At 37.1% G+C, this 18,915-nt stretch overlaps 1 protein-coding gene across 1 annotated transcript in view; it reads left to right on the forward strand.

The window, feature by feature from the left end:
• SYNE2 (spectrin repeat containing nuclear envelope protein 2) overlaps nt 1–18,915 on the forward strand; it is a 235,057-nt gene that overhangs the window by 114,528 nt on the left and 101,614 nt on the right. Inside the window, exons 53-60 of the mRNA XM_081049461.1 lie at nt 39–207; nt 2,663–2,818; nt 5,155–5,295; nt 6,985–7,167; nt 7,944–8,081; nt 13,541–13,726; nt 15,733–15,855; nt 17,048–17,230. Coding sequence (XP_080905587.1) covers nt 39–207; nt 2,663–2,818; nt 5,155–5,295; nt 6,985–7,167; nt 7,944–8,081; nt 13,541–13,726; nt 15,733–15,855; nt 17,048–17,230 — 1,279 coding nt within the window. The remainder of the gene's footprint in view (nt 1–38; nt 208–2,662; nt 2,819–5,154; nt 5,296–6,984; nt 7,168–7,943; nt 8,082–13,540; nt 13,727–15,732; nt 15,856–17,047; nt 17,231–18,915) is intronic.

An 18,915-nucleotide genomic window follows, 5' to 3' on the forward strand; every position in this document is an offset into this window, starting at 1 on the left:
GAGCAGAAGAACAATTTTATTTTGATGCTATATTTTAGGCTTTTTCAGAAAGCTCAAAAAAATAAGGAATTGATGCAGAATGAAATCCAAGAAAGGCATTCTTTCACAAAAGAAATAATTACTTTGAAGAATCTATTTCAACAGACCACAGCTTCTTTCCAAAATGTGGAATTACAAGACCACCTACAAAAGGCAGAACAATTTGAGGTAAGTCAGAAATATTAGCGAATGTGGCTGATACAGGTCTTCAGTCTTGAATCCAGAACCTTAGGGTAAAGGTCGCTCAGTGAGTAGAGTGGAAGGAGAGGTCCAGGAGAGAGGAAAGCACTTGTGGAGGCCCTGTGGCGTGATGTGGGCAGAGCCACAGGAGAAGATCGGTGTGGTTGAGGGCAGAGAACAGGGTTGGGACCAGGGGTCTAAGAGGCCAGTCTACACTAAGCAGCCCTTTTTCAACCACATTTTAAGAGCCTTTGGTGAACAAAGGCTTCAGCCCACTCTTGAGTAGCATGTTAGAGAACTGACTGTAGTAGGATATAATATTTTACCTGACAGGGTAGAACTGTTTTTACTTACATTTCTGACACCGTGTGTGTGTGTGTGTGTGTGTGTGTTTCCTACACCAACCTATTGTTCACCCTCCAGACACCAATAGGGTGTCCTAAAATCCAAAATTCAATTCAATTATGACACTAACTACCAGGAATTAGCACGGACAACCCCCTCTTTGCCCCCCCCACCACCACCCGGGTTAAGGGCCAACATCAGTGCCACAGGACTGCCCCCACTTCTGATGCCAATGACAAGTCCCAGGCCTCTGGGACTTCTGATGGACAGGCTGTAAATCAGGTTCTGGCAACCCCCGCCTCGGGCTCAAAAATTTACTAGAATGGTTCACAGAAGTCAGGAAAGCACTTTACTTACTATTACCAATTTATCATAAAGGATACAACTCAAGAACAGCCAAATGGAAGAGATATGTAGGGAAAGTACGTATATGATATGGGGGGAAGTGGTGCGGAACTCCATGCCCTCCCTCTCTGGGTGTGCCATGCTCTTAGCACCCTGTTGTATTCACTAACTCCAAAGTTCTCCAAACCTCGTTGTTTAGGGGTTTTTATGGAGTTTCCATTATGTAGGCATGAGTGGTTAAATCGTTGTTGGTTAGTGATTAACTCAACCTCCTACCACTCTCCCGTGGGAGAGTGGAGCTGCAAGTGGAGCTGCAAGTTTCAACCCTCTAAGCAAGTGGTTGGTTCCTCTGGCAACCAGCACCCATCCTGAAGCAATCAAGCCACTATCCCCAAGAGTCATCTTCTTGGCATGAACTCAGGTTCATGCCAAGAAAAATGCTTGTTATAAATAACAAAAGACCTTCCTCATACCCCTATCCAGGAAATTCAAGAGTTTTAGAAACTGTGCTAGGAACAAGTGATGAAGAAACATACACACACACACACACACACACGCACACGCACATAATATAATATATATTATATTACAGTATTACAGAGGCTGTGTCACCTGGGAACTCATTTTTTCAGCATGATCTCTTCTCATTCCAGTTCAATGGTAACAGGCAACAATGACACTGGGAAGTTTATTCAAAAGTTGCTGTTGTTACATAATTAGAGTGTTTGGGTATCAGTGTTGAAAAAGGAAACTTACTCTCCCTCACTGAAGCAGTCTTCTTTGGGAAGCCAAATATGTGTAGCTCTGAATGAGGACCTGTACTCCCAGACTAGGTCTAGATAAAACAGGATGACACTGTACCTCAGACACCCCCTTTGTCTGAATGGCATTGTTCTTTAACTTTCTCCAGATTTGTTCTCTGTTGAGGGCTAAGAAAAGTAAAACAGTGACACATCATGGAGTCATTCAAAATTGTAATCATTCTTCAGTGTGGTGACTCATCCATTAACACAATTAATGCTACTGAACAGCTACTGTAAAAACAAAACAAACCCCCAAAAAGCCACAGCAAAGTCAAGAAGTATTTTTCCACTTGATCTTTGGGAAACTTTCCCAAACAAATGAGTTTCTCCTTTATAATTAGTGCAGGAGAACGTAGATCAGATTTTGTTTCTAGGCCACAACCAATGGACTATTTGTTCAGGTTTCTTTTATCTCCTGAAACCCACATTCTTTGCATGGAACTGGAACCCTCCTGTTTGAAAGAAGTTGAGCTCTACTGGGCTGTCTAATTACATGAAAGCAGACACTTCTGCTTCAAGCATAGGGCTTTTAGTGGCCTTGAATCATTGTGATGATAATGTAGGAAGAAGCAGAAATGGCAACAAGTTAATAACAAAAAAAAAAACTTCTTTGAAACTTTTTGCTACTTGCAGCTTTTTAGATCAAGACAGCAACTGAGATAGAGTTAAATCCTAGAGGTACTTTAGAAGCGAGAGATGTTGTAATGTCTTTTCAGGACAATGGTTTGACACTATGAAGAGATATCAAGTTTAATCCTTACAAATTAGAAAGCATCATCTGACCAAACTGAGTATCTCTCAGGCTTAATCATCTTGTATCAATAGTGAGGTTTTGTCATGCAAAATGTGCTCATTTAAATCATAAGGGTGTGCAGGAAAGCTTGCTTTCATTTTTAGAGTTAAGCTTTTCCCCCACCCTGTGAGTATTGAAACTCTCTTGATGTTTTTAGGAGCTTCAAAGCATTTTTAAGAAAGGGAAGCTAACTTTTGAAAATATTATGGAAAAACTCCGAATCAAGTATTCTGAAATGTACACCATAGTTCCCGCAGAGATTGAATCCCAGGTGGAAGAATGCAGAAAAGCTTTAGAAGACGTAGATGAGAAGGTAATAATAATATTTGTACTAGTGTTATTATTTATAGAGTTGAATGAATTTAAGAAGATATCATTTAATATCATATGTTCATTTGCCCTGATTTTAGCTGTAACTTTTCTTACAGAGTTTAGCTGACAGTTTTGTTTATTGAACATAGATGAAATTGCTCTAAACAAGTGACAGAAAATAGAATTATGTAATCTGTTTATTTTTAGTTGTCATGATGCTTAGCTTTTTTCCTCTTGCATTTAAAAATAGTTATACATTATTTTTTACTTGGCTTTTTTTTTTTAACTGGAGAATCGCTTTAAAATTTTGGACATGAATAATATTTAGCTTTAAAACATATTCCCTGCGAATACTTTGAAATAGCACCCGAGGACAATAAGAATACAAATCTCACTAGAAATACACTTAACACACAGTGTCTTTCTAATGATGGTGGTAACACAATTCTTACAAATCATACCTGGGCAAATCTTTATACCTGGAAGTCCAGGTTGAAGGAAAGAGTGGGAAATGTTTCATACTGGAGAAAGGAGTTTAGCAAGATGATTTTATTGAATTGCAAAAATACATCCCAAATCTAGCAGAACAAAATTATGTTCGGTCCAGCATCCACAAAATGAATTTTGTATTGGTTTTTAAAGCCTGGAATACCTCTAACCTAGTACATAAAATAGATATTAAATGCACACACACACACAAAAAGATTTCAAACTTAGTTAACTTCTGTGAGAGATTTCTTAGGAAAATCTCACATATGTTAAGAACATGTAAACTAATATATATTTCTAAGAAATCTTATTGATTTAACACACAAGAAAGTCTGTTACCAGGTACTTTCTCAAGACTCGTGTACTATTGATTTCATTTTAAGAGAATACTAAATGTTTTGAGAGAAACTAAATTTGTTCTAGTGAATAATACTTCATGTAAAATACCTAACAAAGTGAATTCATAATCAAAATCTGTCTTTTAAATTTAAGGTTGAAATTTTCAACTGTAACATATATTTGTAACAAACAGCAACTGACTTTCATTGTGTGACATATTTAAAAGATTCAGGCAACAGACACAGTACCATTTTGTATAATTCAGAGGGCAGCTAACTTCCTACATCACAATCTCTCCTAATGTTCCTAAATGATGTGCATTTCTGCCAAGAGAATAACTGCCCAAAAGACCAGAAAACTTCATTGTATGGTAATTTGTTACATACCAATAAAAAGTTATACAGCAATAAAAAGCCCAGCAATACAGGATTTTTTTATTTTCTAAAATTGTCGGTATGGTCTGTGAAATAAAAAAAAACATTTTATAAAAGTATCTAATGTTTGATGTAGTGAAAAGAGCCTGGGACTCTGGAGTCTGACCACTTGGGGTTTCTGGGGACATATCCTCTACCTGGATATGTGACCTTAAGCAAGTCATTTAGCCTGTGTTTAGTTTCTGCATTTGTATCCATCTGCATTGGAATGTTCTAGTCTCAATGATTATGCAGGTATAGTGGTTTTTAAAAGAGTTAAAGGATTATACAAAAGCAGGAAGTGTTATTTGGTGATTTAGTGGCTGCTTGAAGAAAGTCTTATCAACAAAGCCTAAAAAAACAAGAACACAAACTAATCAGGTATTTGAAAAATGACACATTCAACATTCATTTATTATCTTTCCCAGTCCAAGTTATTTTCTTAAGAACATCATTCAGATAAAAAAATTACACTGTTCAGCAGCTAGATTTCTGATTGCTATGAAAACATACACCAGAAACATGCACACAAAGAAAACTAAGCTTTGTGCATACTCAAGAGATAGCTAATTTTAGAAGGTTATTTCACCCAAATGGGTATTAAGGTGAGAATTACATTTTTTAAAAAAGTTGGCTTGAGAATAAGCTTTTTTGTTTTTGTTTTTTAACAGTTCTGTGCAGAGGATTTTCTTATAAAATGGAGAGACTGTACAATAAATAATTTGTCTCCCAGGAATTCTTTCATATCTTTCATTGGGGTATGTTTCAAACAGTCCACTCAGTAGTTTTGCCCAAGAAAGCACATATGTGTGATTCATACTGTGGATTACATTCAACAAAACTTTGTTTGTTGGTTTTCTTTTTTAAGATAGGATTTAAAAGATCAGGTCAGCACACCTGCCATTTCCTAGTGTGCTAATCTACCCTGTCGTTAGCTGACTAGCCAGTATGGTTTGGAATTTTTCCCGGAATTCAAAAGATTTTTTTATACGTAAAAGCACATAGCAGTATGACTACCCCTCTTTATCATTTGAACCTATGAATAGAGTACAGAAAACATCTCTAAACTAAATGTATCTTTATCCTACTGTAACAGATTAGTAATGAAGTCTTGAAAAGTTCACCATCGTATGCAATGAGGAAAAAAATAGATGAAATTAACAATGGGCTTCATAATGTTGAGAAGATGTTGCAGCAGAAAAGCAAGAATATTGAGAAAGCGCAAGAAATTCAAAAGGTAACATCCTCCTTTAACTTTCTTCAGCATTTGATATTCCGCTTGTCTATTAGTCATCACAGAATGTAAGCTTTGTATTAATCTCTACAGAGGCCCTAATCTATATCCACAGGACAAACCTTACTGAGAGTGTCACCTGCAGGCTGGGTGGAGAAGGTAGCACTTAAGAATTGGTCTCAACCTCAGGGATACTGTGGATACCTGATCATGGCATTGTACATCAGAAGCTAAACATTAATGAATGCCAACTATAATTTTATATATATAATGTGATGGTTCAGTGTGAGGTCGGAGGGATAGTGGATGGGGGGAGGGGGGTTCACAGTATGAGGGATATAAATGATGAACGTCTAAGTATTACCTTGTTTTGTACACCTGAAACTAATAAATAAATTAATTAATAAAAAAAAAAAAAAAAAAAAAAAAAAAAGAATTGGTCTCAGTTTTTCCATGATGGGAATATGCCCAAACTCCTGACAGCCTATAATGGTGAACTAGCCTTTTCACGAGGAAAGAAGAGGAAGGATCTTATCTTGAGGAGACTGATATAAAAATATTATAAATATAGAAATATAGAAAACAAAAGCTAATATGTTTTTTGTTGGAGCATTTCTTAGAGTCTTTGGTTTTAAGTGAAATAGCATTGAGGAATACAATATGGAACATTTAGGAAACTAACTAAAAAATTAGTTTCAGTAGGATTGTCTGTCACTGTAATTGAAAAACAAAAAACCAAAAATACTCTGATAGGCAAGTAAAAATAAAATAACAATTTATAAAATTGGATTTGAATAATATTAGCAACTTTTGTTTAGACTGCAAGGGGAAACAGGAAAATAGAAATTCCAGTTTTATTTTCCTTGTGAAATGTCTTAGGAAATGAAGTCTTAAGTAAAACTGTACATAAACATAGTATTCCAGCTCTTAACTCCCAAGTAAACTCCTGCATATGGAAAGCATTCTTATCCTCCTTTACATTATAAGGAAATGTTCTAATATGAATTGAGACTTTTAAAAATAGGTCAGAATAGGGCTCACCATGGGACAAAATCTTGGACTCTTAGTAAGTAGAGGAACCTAATTTAACCGTCAGCTTTTCCCACATCTAGAAATTATGTTCTTAAGCAAATATTAAGTAAGAATTAAATATTTTACCTTTGAGATGTCCTCTGCCCAGAGAAGTCCAGGTTTGAATGCATCCTATTGGTTTCTTGAGCCCAAAACATTTGCTAATACCTGTGGCTAGAATTTTCTGTCACTGCAGATATTTTCTTTTTACTAGTTTTATTTTTGCACTTAATAAATAATTGTCTTCTAGATTAAGTACATCTATTTACTGGTCCAAAAAGGTTTAAGTATCAACCAAAACCCTTTATAAACATGTTAATTCGTCACTCTTGAAAGATTAGGGTTATATTGACCTTGTTTGATGTCATTCATCTCTGGAAATGTCCACATCATTGTGTTCCCTTACAGCTAATTTGTAATGAAATGAATATGTTAGAGTTCGGAGACCTCAGAAAAAGTGTTCTTCAGTTTAGGTCACGGTGGTTCCTGGGCCTAAGTTAGTAAACGCCTATGATGTTGTTTGGGTCGCATTTATAAGTGCAAATACCATGTGAAAACTAGGAATTTATCCAATAAACCATGATGTCGGTGTTCACATTAACTTACGATTTCCTTCTCCAGAAAATGTGGGATGAGCTAGATCTCTGGCATTCCAAGCTGAATGAGCTGGATTCTGAAGTTCAGGACATTGTTGAACAGGATCCCGGACAGGCTCAAGAATGGATGGATAACTTGATGGTTCCTTTCCAGCAGTATCAGCAAGTGTCCCAGAGAGCAGAATCTAGAACCTCACAGTTAAATAAGGTCTGATGGTAACACATGGTATCTATACATAGTCTGTGGTGGCATTGAGATGGGTGTTAAAAAAAACCAAAAATCTATGTTCAGAGGCAGCCAGTTTCCCTCAAATTGCCAGTTTTAGGACTTGAAGCTAGAGTTACACCATAGGTTCAGGTGGGCACCGAGGGGACAGATTTCCCTACTGGCACAGGAAGGAGATTCTTCAGGAGGAAGATTTGCGACAGGCACAAGCAGGTATCCAAAAGTCAGATGACCGCAGGCCATTTCCAGAAGGCAATCGCAGCACTCCAAGGAGGGAACCAGCAATAAGAATGTCATTCAGAACAAGACACCTCTCTTTCCCTTCCGAGTAGCGGTCGTGGTAGATAAGTGGTACAAATATGTGATCTAATAAGAATGGTGTAGAGTCCTAGTCTCAGAGGAACTGGGATATTACAGGACTAGGCCCTGTACAGGAGGACAAAAGAGAAACCGTTTTCAGAATGAAGCATAAAATGGGAACCAGACTAGTTGCAAGGCTAACTTAGAACCTTGCTGAGGCCCTTAGTTTTGGGGTAGAACTTCTTAAAGCCCTTTCCAGCTGTGGTGAGGACTAGTCTTAAAAGTTGGAAGGATCAGAACTGGAGGGGGTGAGCAAGTGACCCCAACCATGGGGAGGGGAGCCCTGTGAGGCCTAGCATTTCCCCTGACTAACCACAGTGAATTCTTCATTCAAGAATCATTCATCTCACATAGCAGACATCCATCAGACTGAGTTTGGTACTGCCTCTCTTTCACAGGCCACAATTAAGATGGAGGAATATCATGATCTTCTGAAGAGTACTGAGGCTTGGATAGAAAACACCAGTCGTTTGCTGGCTAATGCTGCTGACTATGACTCTTCAAAGACACTGAGTCACCGTGCTAGCGTCCTCCAGGTAAATATTCTTTCAGTGTTTCCCGTGTCATAAATGTGTCATAAATGTGTCATACATCTACATAACGATCAGTGGCTTAGCTAACCGTCATGGTGCTTCCCCCTCCCACTTTTTTCCCCTGAAAAACCACCTTATCTTCAGCCATGCTAAATGGCAAAAGGAAGTTTGGAAGAGTGGCAGGCTCTAGACAGGGTGTTTGGAGACCAGGCTCTTATTCTTTCTGTCCTAATAACTACTACATGACTTTTTGGGTATTCTCCATGAGCCTCGGTTTCCCCCATCTGTGAAGTAAGAATGTTGCAGTGAATGGTATTGATGGTTTCAGTGGGCAGAATCCTAAGATGGCCCCCAATGTTCTTGTCCCTTGATGTGCGTGACCTGTATAATCCCCTGCCTTTGCATGTGAGCAAGAATATAAGTATGTGATGACACAGTCACTCCGTTGATTAGGTTACATTATTATATGGCTAAGGTAATGGGATAGTCACTCCCAAAATACATGATTAATCATGGTTGTATGATTAGAAGACCCCATGGTAACACTGGAGAGAGAGTCTCCTGCTGGCTTGAAGAAGTACGCCACCTTATCATATTACGAAAGGGCCATGGGACTAGGATCCCAGCATGGCCTCTAGATGCCAAGAGTGAGGCCCAGTCAACAGCCAGCAAGAAACCTGGGATCTCAGTCCTACAATTGAATTCTACCGACAACCTGAATGAACTTGGAAGAGAAACCTGTGCCACCAGGCACCTTGATTGCAGCCTCATAACCTCCTGAGCAGAGGATCTACCTAATCTGCACCTGAGCTCCTGAGCCATGGAACATACAAGACAATGAATTTGTTTTGTTTTAAGCGGCTAAATTTGTGGTAATTAGAAAACAGATCCATGGTTCCTTCCAGGTCTAACATGCCATGATTCCAAATTTCCTGCCCATCCTTGTACCCTGCAGGTGCGCTGTGTCTCCATGCTAGCTTACAAAGACAAAACAAACAAAAGTCTTTTCCTACTCAGGGCCACGATTGCAAGAGATCTCACAGATGCCAAGTATTGGCTTAAGTTTTATTGTGAAGGCATATTTCCCTTCCATCATGCTATTCAGCCACGAGAAAGAATCCCTTAGGAAAAGGTTTGTTCAATAACAATTTTTAGAGTAATCAGACCTCCAAGTTGATGCAATTCCTTTTTATATCTAGAATAACACAGTGTTCCTAAGTGAACAGGTGACATCATGCCTCCCTGATGTTTGAGACTTGTTGGCATATTGTTTTCCTGTGGTAACATTAGTAAAGATGTTGCATTTTCACCCATTTTTGTCCCCCTTGCCTGTGATTTCTGGCCCCACCTCTTGGGTTCACTTTCCACATCCTCCTTTATTTTAAATTGCCTGTATTTTTCACCATTTTCAAGGAGTTTGCAAAGACAAAAGCGAGAAATGATGTTTTTTTCCAAAACTGTACAAAAGTGAACTAAGGCAAAAGCAATTGGACTTTGCTACCTTCTACTGACAAATGTAAAAGTGTGAAAGCATCTCTCAAACTGTTCAGGACATCCTAATTTGCCAGACTTTATGAGTAGAGCTTAGTAGAACTTGAGTTTATGAGCTAGAGGAAGTAGGGACAAGGGCAGACGCAGGCTGATTTCCCATAGCACGTGTCCTAATTCCCCCAATGGGAAGGAAGTCTCAAATAACCAGTCATATGTAAATACCCGATTTTATCCCTATTTTGAAAATAGTTGTCCTACTTTTAGTTGTCCCTATTTTGAAAAATGTCCTACCCTTTTCCATTTTTCTAGCATTATCAGGCATTGGTTTTTACAATGACTCTTAGGTATCAAAACTCTCAACTAAGCTTTAAAAATCTGTTTTAATTGCACTATAACCTTCTATCTAGATTGTATTTGTTAAAATAGATTTTTATAACCTAAAGGTGCTATTTATAAACAAAGACTGCTGTTGTAATTAAGAATCACTGAAACGTAAATTATCATTATAAAAATAGGAAAACAACTTATTTTTTTAATCAGCTTCACTGAGGTATAATATACATGTAGTAAAATATCTATTTTAAGTGTATCGCTAGATGAGTTTTAATAAAAGTATACAATTGTGTAACCACCGCCGCCATCCCTACCATCTCCACCACCCCCACCATCAGTATAAGCAACATTTCCATCACCCAAAAAGTTTCCTCATGCTCCTTTGCAGTGAGTTCCCTTTCACCTATCTTCAGCCCTATGAAACCATTTACTCAATGCTTTCTATTATTAGGTTTGTGCAAACGTCATTGCGGTTTTTGCAATTATTTTTAACCTTTTAAATCGCGATTACTTTTGCACAAGCCTAATACTATCAGTTTGCCTTTTCTACAATATCCTGTAAATAGAATCATACAGTATGTAGTTTTTTGTGCCTAACTTCTTTTATTTAGCACAGTGTTTTTGAGATTCAACCCGGTTGTTACATTTATAGATAGTACATTCTTTTGATTGCTGAATAGTATTCCATTTATGGAAACATGCAATGTGTTTATCTCTTCAGCAGTTAATAGACATTTGAGTTGTTTCAAGGGTTGGGCTATGTATTCAGTATCTACTGCTGTGTACCATATTACTCTAGATGTTAGCAGCTTCAAACAACAAGCATTTATTGTCTCATAGTTAACGTAGGTCAAGAATCCAGGTATGGCTTAGCTGAATGCCTTTGGCTCAAGGTCTCGGAAGAATGCCGTCAAGGTGTCGGCCAAGGCTGTGGTCTTCGTCGTCATGAAGGCTCAGCTTGGGTGAGGGAGGAGACGGGGTACGACGCATCCATGCTCCTTCAGGTGGCTGCTGGCAGGCCCCAGAAGATCCACTTGCATACACAGACATGTGGGCCTCTCCACAAGACTGCCTCACAGCACATGGCAGCTGGCTTGCCTCCATAACAATCTAAAGGAGTGTGAGAGAGAGCTCCCAAGACAGAAACAGTATTTTTATAATCTAATCCTGGCAGTGACGCCGCATTGCTTCTGCCATATTTTATTAGAAGTAAATGAGCGAGCCCAGCCTATGTTTAAGGGAGATGAATGAGATAAGGGCATGAATACCAGGAGATGAGGATCACTGAGGACCAGTTTAAAAGCTGCCTACCACAGGCCATTATAAGCAAGGCTGCTGTGAACATTCATCTACAGATCTTTGTGTGGATATATGGTTTCATGTCATTGGTAAATACCAAGGAGTACAATTACTGGCTTTTATGGTGTTTAACTAAATATAAGAAACTGCCAAATCATTTTCCAGAATGGTTGTACCTTTTTTCATTCCTACTGGCAATGTGAGTTCTAATTGCTTCATATTCTGGCTTGCACTTGATATTCTCTGTCTTTTAAATTTTAACCATTCTAATGACGTAGTGGTATCTCATTGTGGTTTAAATGCTATTTCTGTAATGACTAATGATTTATTTGTTTGAGCATTTATTCATGTGTTTGTCATTTGTACACTTTCTTTTTGAAGTGTCATTTCAATTTTTTATTGCTCATTTTTTAATAGGTTTGTCTTTTTCTTATCATTGAATTGTAAGAGTTCCTAAAACTCTTAAAAAAGAGTTAATCCTAAAAACGAGTTCTTTATTAGATAAGTGATTTACAAATATTTTCTCCCAGTCTGTGGCTTGCCTTTTCAATGCTCTCAATAGTGTCTTTCAGAGAGAAAATGTTATCAATTTGATGAAGTGCAATTTATCAGTTTTTTTTAATGGATTATTCTTTTGTGTTGTATCTAAGAAAGCTTTCTCTAACCCAAAGTCACAAGGATTTATTTGTATCTTTTAGAAATTGTATACTTTTAATTCTTACTTTTAGGTCTATGATTCATTCAAGGAAGTTAATTTTTGTAGTTGATATGAAGCGAGAATCAAGGTTTATCTTTTTTCTGTGGGGATATCCAATTATTGCACCATTTGTTGTAAAGACTCACCATTGAATTACTTTGGTGCCTTGTTTAAATCAATAAATGTAGGTCTATTTCTGAACTCTCTTTTCTGTTCTATTGATCTGTTTGTCTATTCTTTTCACCAGTATGGTACAGTCTTGTCTACTGTAGCTTTATAGTAAGTCTTTAAGTCAGGTAGCATAAATTCTACAACTTGGTTCTTCTTTTTCAGATTTGTTTTTGGCTGACCTGGGTCTTTTGTATTTGTATGTAAATCTTAGAATCAGGTTGACAATATCTATATGGAGAACTGTTGGAATTCTGAGTGTCACTGCATCCGTTCTGTAGATCAGTTCGGCGAGAATTGACATCTAAACCACATTGACTCTTCGATGTGCAACATGACATAGCTCTATCTATTTTGGTCTTTTTAAAATTTCTCGCAGCAGCATTTTGTAGTCTTTAGTGTACAGGTCTTGCATATGAATTGTTAAATTCATCCCTGAGTATTTTGTGTTTTTTGATGCTATTGTAAATAGTATGCTGTTGTAAATAGTATTATTAGTTAAAAAAAACACAACTATTGGTTTTAAGTTTCATTTTCCTTAAAGTTTTCTCCATCTAGTGTTTTGAATAAGGCCTTATAAAATTCTGAATAACCTGATTAATTTTAGAAAATTATGACTAGAATTCTACTTGGATAAGTAAATGTTCTTTCTCATAACAGTTATTTTTTATGGAATTACCTGAAGACTGCGCTAGCAGGCCAATAGGTGGCTGCGATTTTTTGAAACCTTAAGTTTGAAAGTTAATACATAATAATTATTGAAAGAAATTATAAAGAATTTAAGAAATTCTAAAAATAGATGTTTTTCAGTTTCATTTGGTTTTATCAGATGTCACGTTGTTCAACTCCCACTGCAGTGACATCTCATGGAAGTCAGTGGCACCAGGTGGTAAGGCCTAAGGAGGACATTGGCACCAGGCTGACTAGCCACAGGACTGCCTCTTCTTTTCTCATCCCCACTTCATTCATCTGTTTCTCTCAAACCCACTTTCCCAAAATCATAATTCTAGCCAATTGGAAATAGCCCAAGTGGCTTTCTTGGCCCCAATTCCAAATTCCAGAGGGACAGCCTACAGGTCAGTTGTTCCTGGTTCATTAAAGATGCTGGAGGAGCAGAACGCAGCCCACCAAAAGCAGGAGACGTTCTGAAGTCATCCACTGCTGTTGACAATAGAGAGTGTTCAATGTATTATTACAAAACTGGAATTGAACAGGAGTTTGAAATGTTGAGACAAATTATATTTTCTCTAATTTAAAATTTTTTATTCAGGTGTAATTGGCATACATTTTATTAGTTTTACGTGTACAACATAATGATTGGATGTTTATAAATATCGTGAAATGATAACCGCAGTAGGTCTAGTTAACAGTTGTCACCATACATAGTTACAGAATTTCTCTGATTTAAATTTTAATCAATTTTCAGTATCTTGATATTTCCCTTTTCTTTCCCCCCTTGTTTCCAATTATCTAGATGGCTTTGGAAGATTCAGAACAGAAGCACAATCTTTTGCATTCAGTTTTCACTGACCTAGAAGACTTGTCAGTAATTTTTGAAACAGATGATTTAGCACACTCCATACAAGAGTTAAGTCATCAAGTAGCCGGTTTACAGCAAAACATCATGCAAAGCCTTCCGCAGATTCAGCGAATGGCTGATGTAAGTTGGCACTATAAAGATACGATTTCTTAATTTTAATTTATATTTCATTTGGTAAATTAGAGTTATACTGCTAATCACTCCTAATTACATGAAGACACATTGATCTGGTACACATTCATTTGTTTCTTATTTCTTATATTTTACTTTACTTTATAACCTATAGTACAGCTATAACAAAAAAATCACATCGCTATGCTCAGTCCATCCATGAATGGTCTATTGAAAGGGAAGAATTCGATCAAAGAAGCTCATTGTTTTCACTTTGTCAGAGAAAATATTGTTGATTTAAAAGCACAGATTAGCAAAGAGGGAATTAAAACAGGTAACCTCCAAGTCTTCATTCACTGATAGTAAATATGTACTGAGGGGTTGCTGTATGCCAGCCACTGGAATTTTAAATTTATTTATTTTAGCTTGAAACGGGTGAGGCATTTATTTAAGGAGGGTGTCACACAGCAAAGGTAGGTACAGTTAGTCTTAATTATTTACCTTTGTTTCTCAGTTACATTCCTTACACCACACGTATGTAGGGAATAATTATTGCATATTCTTGGTTCGTGAAGCTTATTCCAAAGTTTTTAAATGTGTCTACAATTTTTTATGGAAATTACCCTAAAACACATTGTATACTTTTATATACCTTTTCCAATATAAGGTGCAGAAAATAATTTCAGTATAATTTAACTTTTCCTCATAATTTGGAGTTATCACTATAAAGTTACTGCACTTACCAGTTCACTTGCCTATAAAGTTATGTTTGTCCTGCATTGAATGGCTGCAAACTGCTATAACTTGAAACCCTCTGTCCATTTCTGTGTAGTTTTTTTGTCTCCTTGATTATTTGCTGTGCCTTTTTATTGGTGTAATGCATCTGCCTTGAGCTCTAAAGTAAAGGTCTGAAGATCCTCTTACAGTGTGGGTCGACTTTAACAGCAGGATTTATAGCACATATTGCAGCATTTTCACTTTCAGGTCCTTGCCAGGTTCTAGAGGTTGATGTTGATAAGAGAATAACTTCTGGACAAATGATCTATTGTTTAAATGAATCTGCGTGTGTTATAAAGTAATTTAGTGACTCTGCATGGCAACAAGCACATAGGGGATTAGAAGGAAAATCCTGTCAATTTTCCAGCTCTTTGTGTGTGCATTTCCCAAGGGTGACTTTATCATTTTACTTAAAGTGGTGGGAATTTTTTAAATGTTAGACCCACTTGCAGTCAAGTGTTTAAACACATTCCAAAGATAAATCTAAAGAGTTTGTAGATAATTGAGAATTTGCTTAAAAATTAATTCCAGTGTATGCTACAGATGGTTCCCAACTTACCATGGTTTGACAAGATTTTTTGACTTGACGATGGTGCAAAAGCAATATGCATTCAGCAGAAACTGTATTTCAGATTTTGAGTTTTGATCTTTTCCCAACTAGCAACATGCAGTACGATACTCTCTTGTGATGCTGGGCAGTGGCAGTGAGCCACAGCGCCCAGTCAGCCACGCAATCACGAGGGTAAACAACCAATACCCTACAGTATATTCATTGTGTAAGATGGTTTTGCCCAACTGTAGGCTAATGTAAGTCTTCTGAGCACATTTAAGGTAGGCTGGGCTAAGCTATGATGTTTGGTAGGTTAGGGGTAGTAAATGCATTTTCAACTTAACGATATTTTAAACTTACAATGGATTTCTCTGGATGTAACCTCATCATAAGTCGAGGAGCATCTATACTTTGGTCTCATACTATAAGTAATTGAAAACTGGCCGTATGCGGATCTTTAAACAAAGTGTAAGCAATGCTTTGTAGTGTGGTATGCTGTTAACAGAAGAACAATTTTTGTTGAAAACAGTTGATATTATCTGTATCGCACTTGGTTAATTTTTGAGAGGTATAGGTGGGAAACATTTTGGTTAAATATGAAAATAGAATGAATGGCAATAAATTGTGTTTTATAGATTATTAACATACAACATATACTACATGAATGTTTTTGTTTCCGAAATTCTAGGATGTGGTTGCTATTGAAACTGAAGTAAAATCAATGGAGAAAAGAGTTTCAAAAATCAAAACTATCCTATTATCAAAAGAAATATTTGATTTTTCACCTGAAGAACATCTTAAGCATGGGGAGGTAAGCATGGATTACTATTTAAAATATATTCTCATAATGTTTATTTTCAGATGTGTAATAGTATGTAATAAAAAGTATTTAGTCTTGCTAGATAAAGTTGGGAAAGAGAGATGACTGACTATAAATATCATGTTTTAAGTCAGAGTACTATCTATATAAAGATAATTTTTCCTACAAGTTATTTTTTCATTTAATTTCTTCCAAAAATGTCAAAGTTTGGAAGTTTTGCCTTCAAGTCAAACCTAATTGTTTAATAGTCCAAGAGCTTGAGCCTTTAAGTCAGAAGAACAGGTTTCCAGCCCCAGCTGCTCTGCTTACTGGCTCTGTGACTTTGAGCAATTAGTTAACATTTCTTGGATTCTCTCATATCTGCACATTAGTATTGCAGTGATTACATTGGATAATTCCAATACTTCAAGGGCCCCAAGCCCAGGAACTGGGACATGCTAAATAGCACACAGATGTTGATTCCACCTAGCCTAGCGGTTAGGAGCATGTACTGTGGGATGAGGCAGCTTGGGTTGTAATCCCAGCCCTGCTTCTTACAGCCTGACCTCACGTTGGTCTTCAAGCTTCTCTGAACCCAGTTTCCCTACCTGTGAAATGGAAGTTCTGATACCTACCTCCCAGGGTCATTGTGAGGATGAAATGAAATGATATATATGAAGTATTTAGCAAAGTGAATAATCTCTTCTGATTTATTGATTACGTAAATCAAGGTTGCTACAGGTCAGATGGCATTAAAGCAAATAAAGTTTAGGACTTATAAAGTTTGACAGGACAGTTCTGTTCAATTCAATATGCATTTTTATGAGGGTCTATTACGTGGAAAGGCCCGTGCTAGGAGCGGTTCCTATGAAAGTAAGATGCAGTTCCTGCCCTTACACAGCTCACCGGCTGGTGACATTACACAAACCAAAACAACAGTTCTACAGAGTGGGGAGGGGGAGAAGGGAGGAAAAGGTTGTCCAAATGCATAATTTAGTGCTGGGAGGTTACTCTTCAAGCACTCTTTCCTGAGGACTACTAGATCACAAGTGATACCGTAATCCTTTTCAATTGCAGCTAAGGAAATACTTTAAAAAGCAAAACTATAGATGACTCAATTATACAGTATTATAATTTTGAATAATTAGATTTAGCAGTGGCCCTTTTTTTCATTTATGAACCATGCTTATCTGATCTAATTAAGGTCATACTTGAAAATATACATCCTATGAAGAAAACCATTGCTGAAATAATGTCTTATCAAGTGGAACTGAGGTTACCCCAGACAGGAATGAAACCTCTGCCTGTGTTTCAGCGGACAAATCAGCTTTTACAAGATGTAAAACTGTTGGAAAATGTGACCCAGGAACAGAACGAGTTATTAAAGGTGAGTCATTTATGATGACAGCCAACTTATTGAATGACAATATTCAGCAAAAGCTGGTTTTGTTTTTAGTTGTAATGGGAGATCAAATTCCCATGACAATAAGATGCTGCCTGTGTTGATTCTTTTTGGTCTCTTAGTGCTATTATCCAGGGAGTGGCATTTGATAGCAGAGTGAATCTTCTTGCTCAAATGGAGCTGAGGTCATTTTTCTCAGTTCTTACCCTTGTTCTGGTTGAAGATACCAGTTCTGGTCTGTTTATTTCCATTTTGCAGTTATTGAAGATCAACATGGGTAAAATGCCATGGAAAGAGATTCAAGCTTGAACAATACATTTGCACTCACATGATGCCAACAGACTTATACAGTCGTCATCCCATAACAATCTCTTCACACATCTCAGTCACTTTCATATTAATTATCTCATTTTATTCTGAAACATTTGATACAGGAAGAGTAGGCTTTGCCATCTGCATTTTTACCTATAAGGAGACAAGTGTTAGACCACTGAATTAACTTGTGTCAAGATTCATTTGTGTACGAATAGGACAAGAATTTGAGTTTCTAGATTCCTGGTATCATTCTCTATATTGGGGTCTCTTCCTTCTAACTCATGACATCGTTCAGTCTCTCCCCTGTGGATTTTTTTTTTCTTAAGTTTTGTTTGATCTCCAGTGACAAGTCAAGAATCATCATTAGATGCACATTACATTTACTCTGATTTGTATTCTTAGGTCAACAGCCACTATCATAAGAATAGAAATTTGCCGAAAGAGCCTTGAATTCCACGGACTTTTCAACCCTCTTGGTAGAGGCCCCCCTTCTGCCTGCATTTCCTGATTAGATGGGTCAGGATAGAAAACAGGTGTATTTTCCCTCCTTCCCAACCACCACTTGACTGTAGGAAGAAAACTGCTGCCTCTTTCTCCCTCCTAAGTTCCATTCACATTTAGGTGGCCCCTCTGTTCTCCTAAGATTTGTGGACACCGCAATCTCTGGTTTGAGTCTTATATTGTCTCTCTGGCCTGGCTACTGATGAGCTAATGTCATTTCCTAACACCCACAGGGAGAAAAAAAGATCTGGCACTCAATGTACTATTTTTTTAATATAAAGAGAAGAAAAAAGAAAGATATAAAATTCTATCTATTTAATCTTTTTGTTCTTATTGGTCTCCTGGTCTGGAAAAGAAAATAATAGTCCCAACTATGCTTGAAAGTGGTTTCATCACAAAATGAAAACGGGGAAAATAGAAGAGGAAATTATATTTTGTGCCACGTTAGGTATCAAAACTGTGCTAAAATTTTCCATCTTATCGTGTTGGTGGAAATCAAATGTCATCTCATATATTTCAAAGCTAAGTAACCCAGTGGTAATGAAAAGCATTAGAATATGGTACATTTACTTTAATTCTTTTGATATTGTAAGTGCCTTCATTGTAGAAAATGAGACAAGTTTCTTTTGGGGGAAGTAATGGGATGTTGCTCAGTTATTGAGGGCCGGAGAACAGGTGTGTGCAGCGAACATAGTTATTCATTTCCAGCCTGAAGCTAAAAGTATGGTTAAATATTAACGAAAACAAAGGAAGAATTCTGTGTTGGCCAGAAACTTTGTAGTTTAAAAGGCATTTTGCTTTACTGTGAAGCATGCCAACGAAATGTTTAGACTTTCTTTTGAAGTCCGTTTCTT

This window comes from Rhinolophus hipposideros (assembly GCF_964194185.1).
Source record: "Rhinolophus hipposideros genome assembly, chromosome: 5".
NCBI classification, from domain to species: Eukaryota; Metazoa; Chordata; class Mammalia; order Chiroptera; family Rhinolophidae; genus Rhinolophus; species Rhinolophus hipposideros.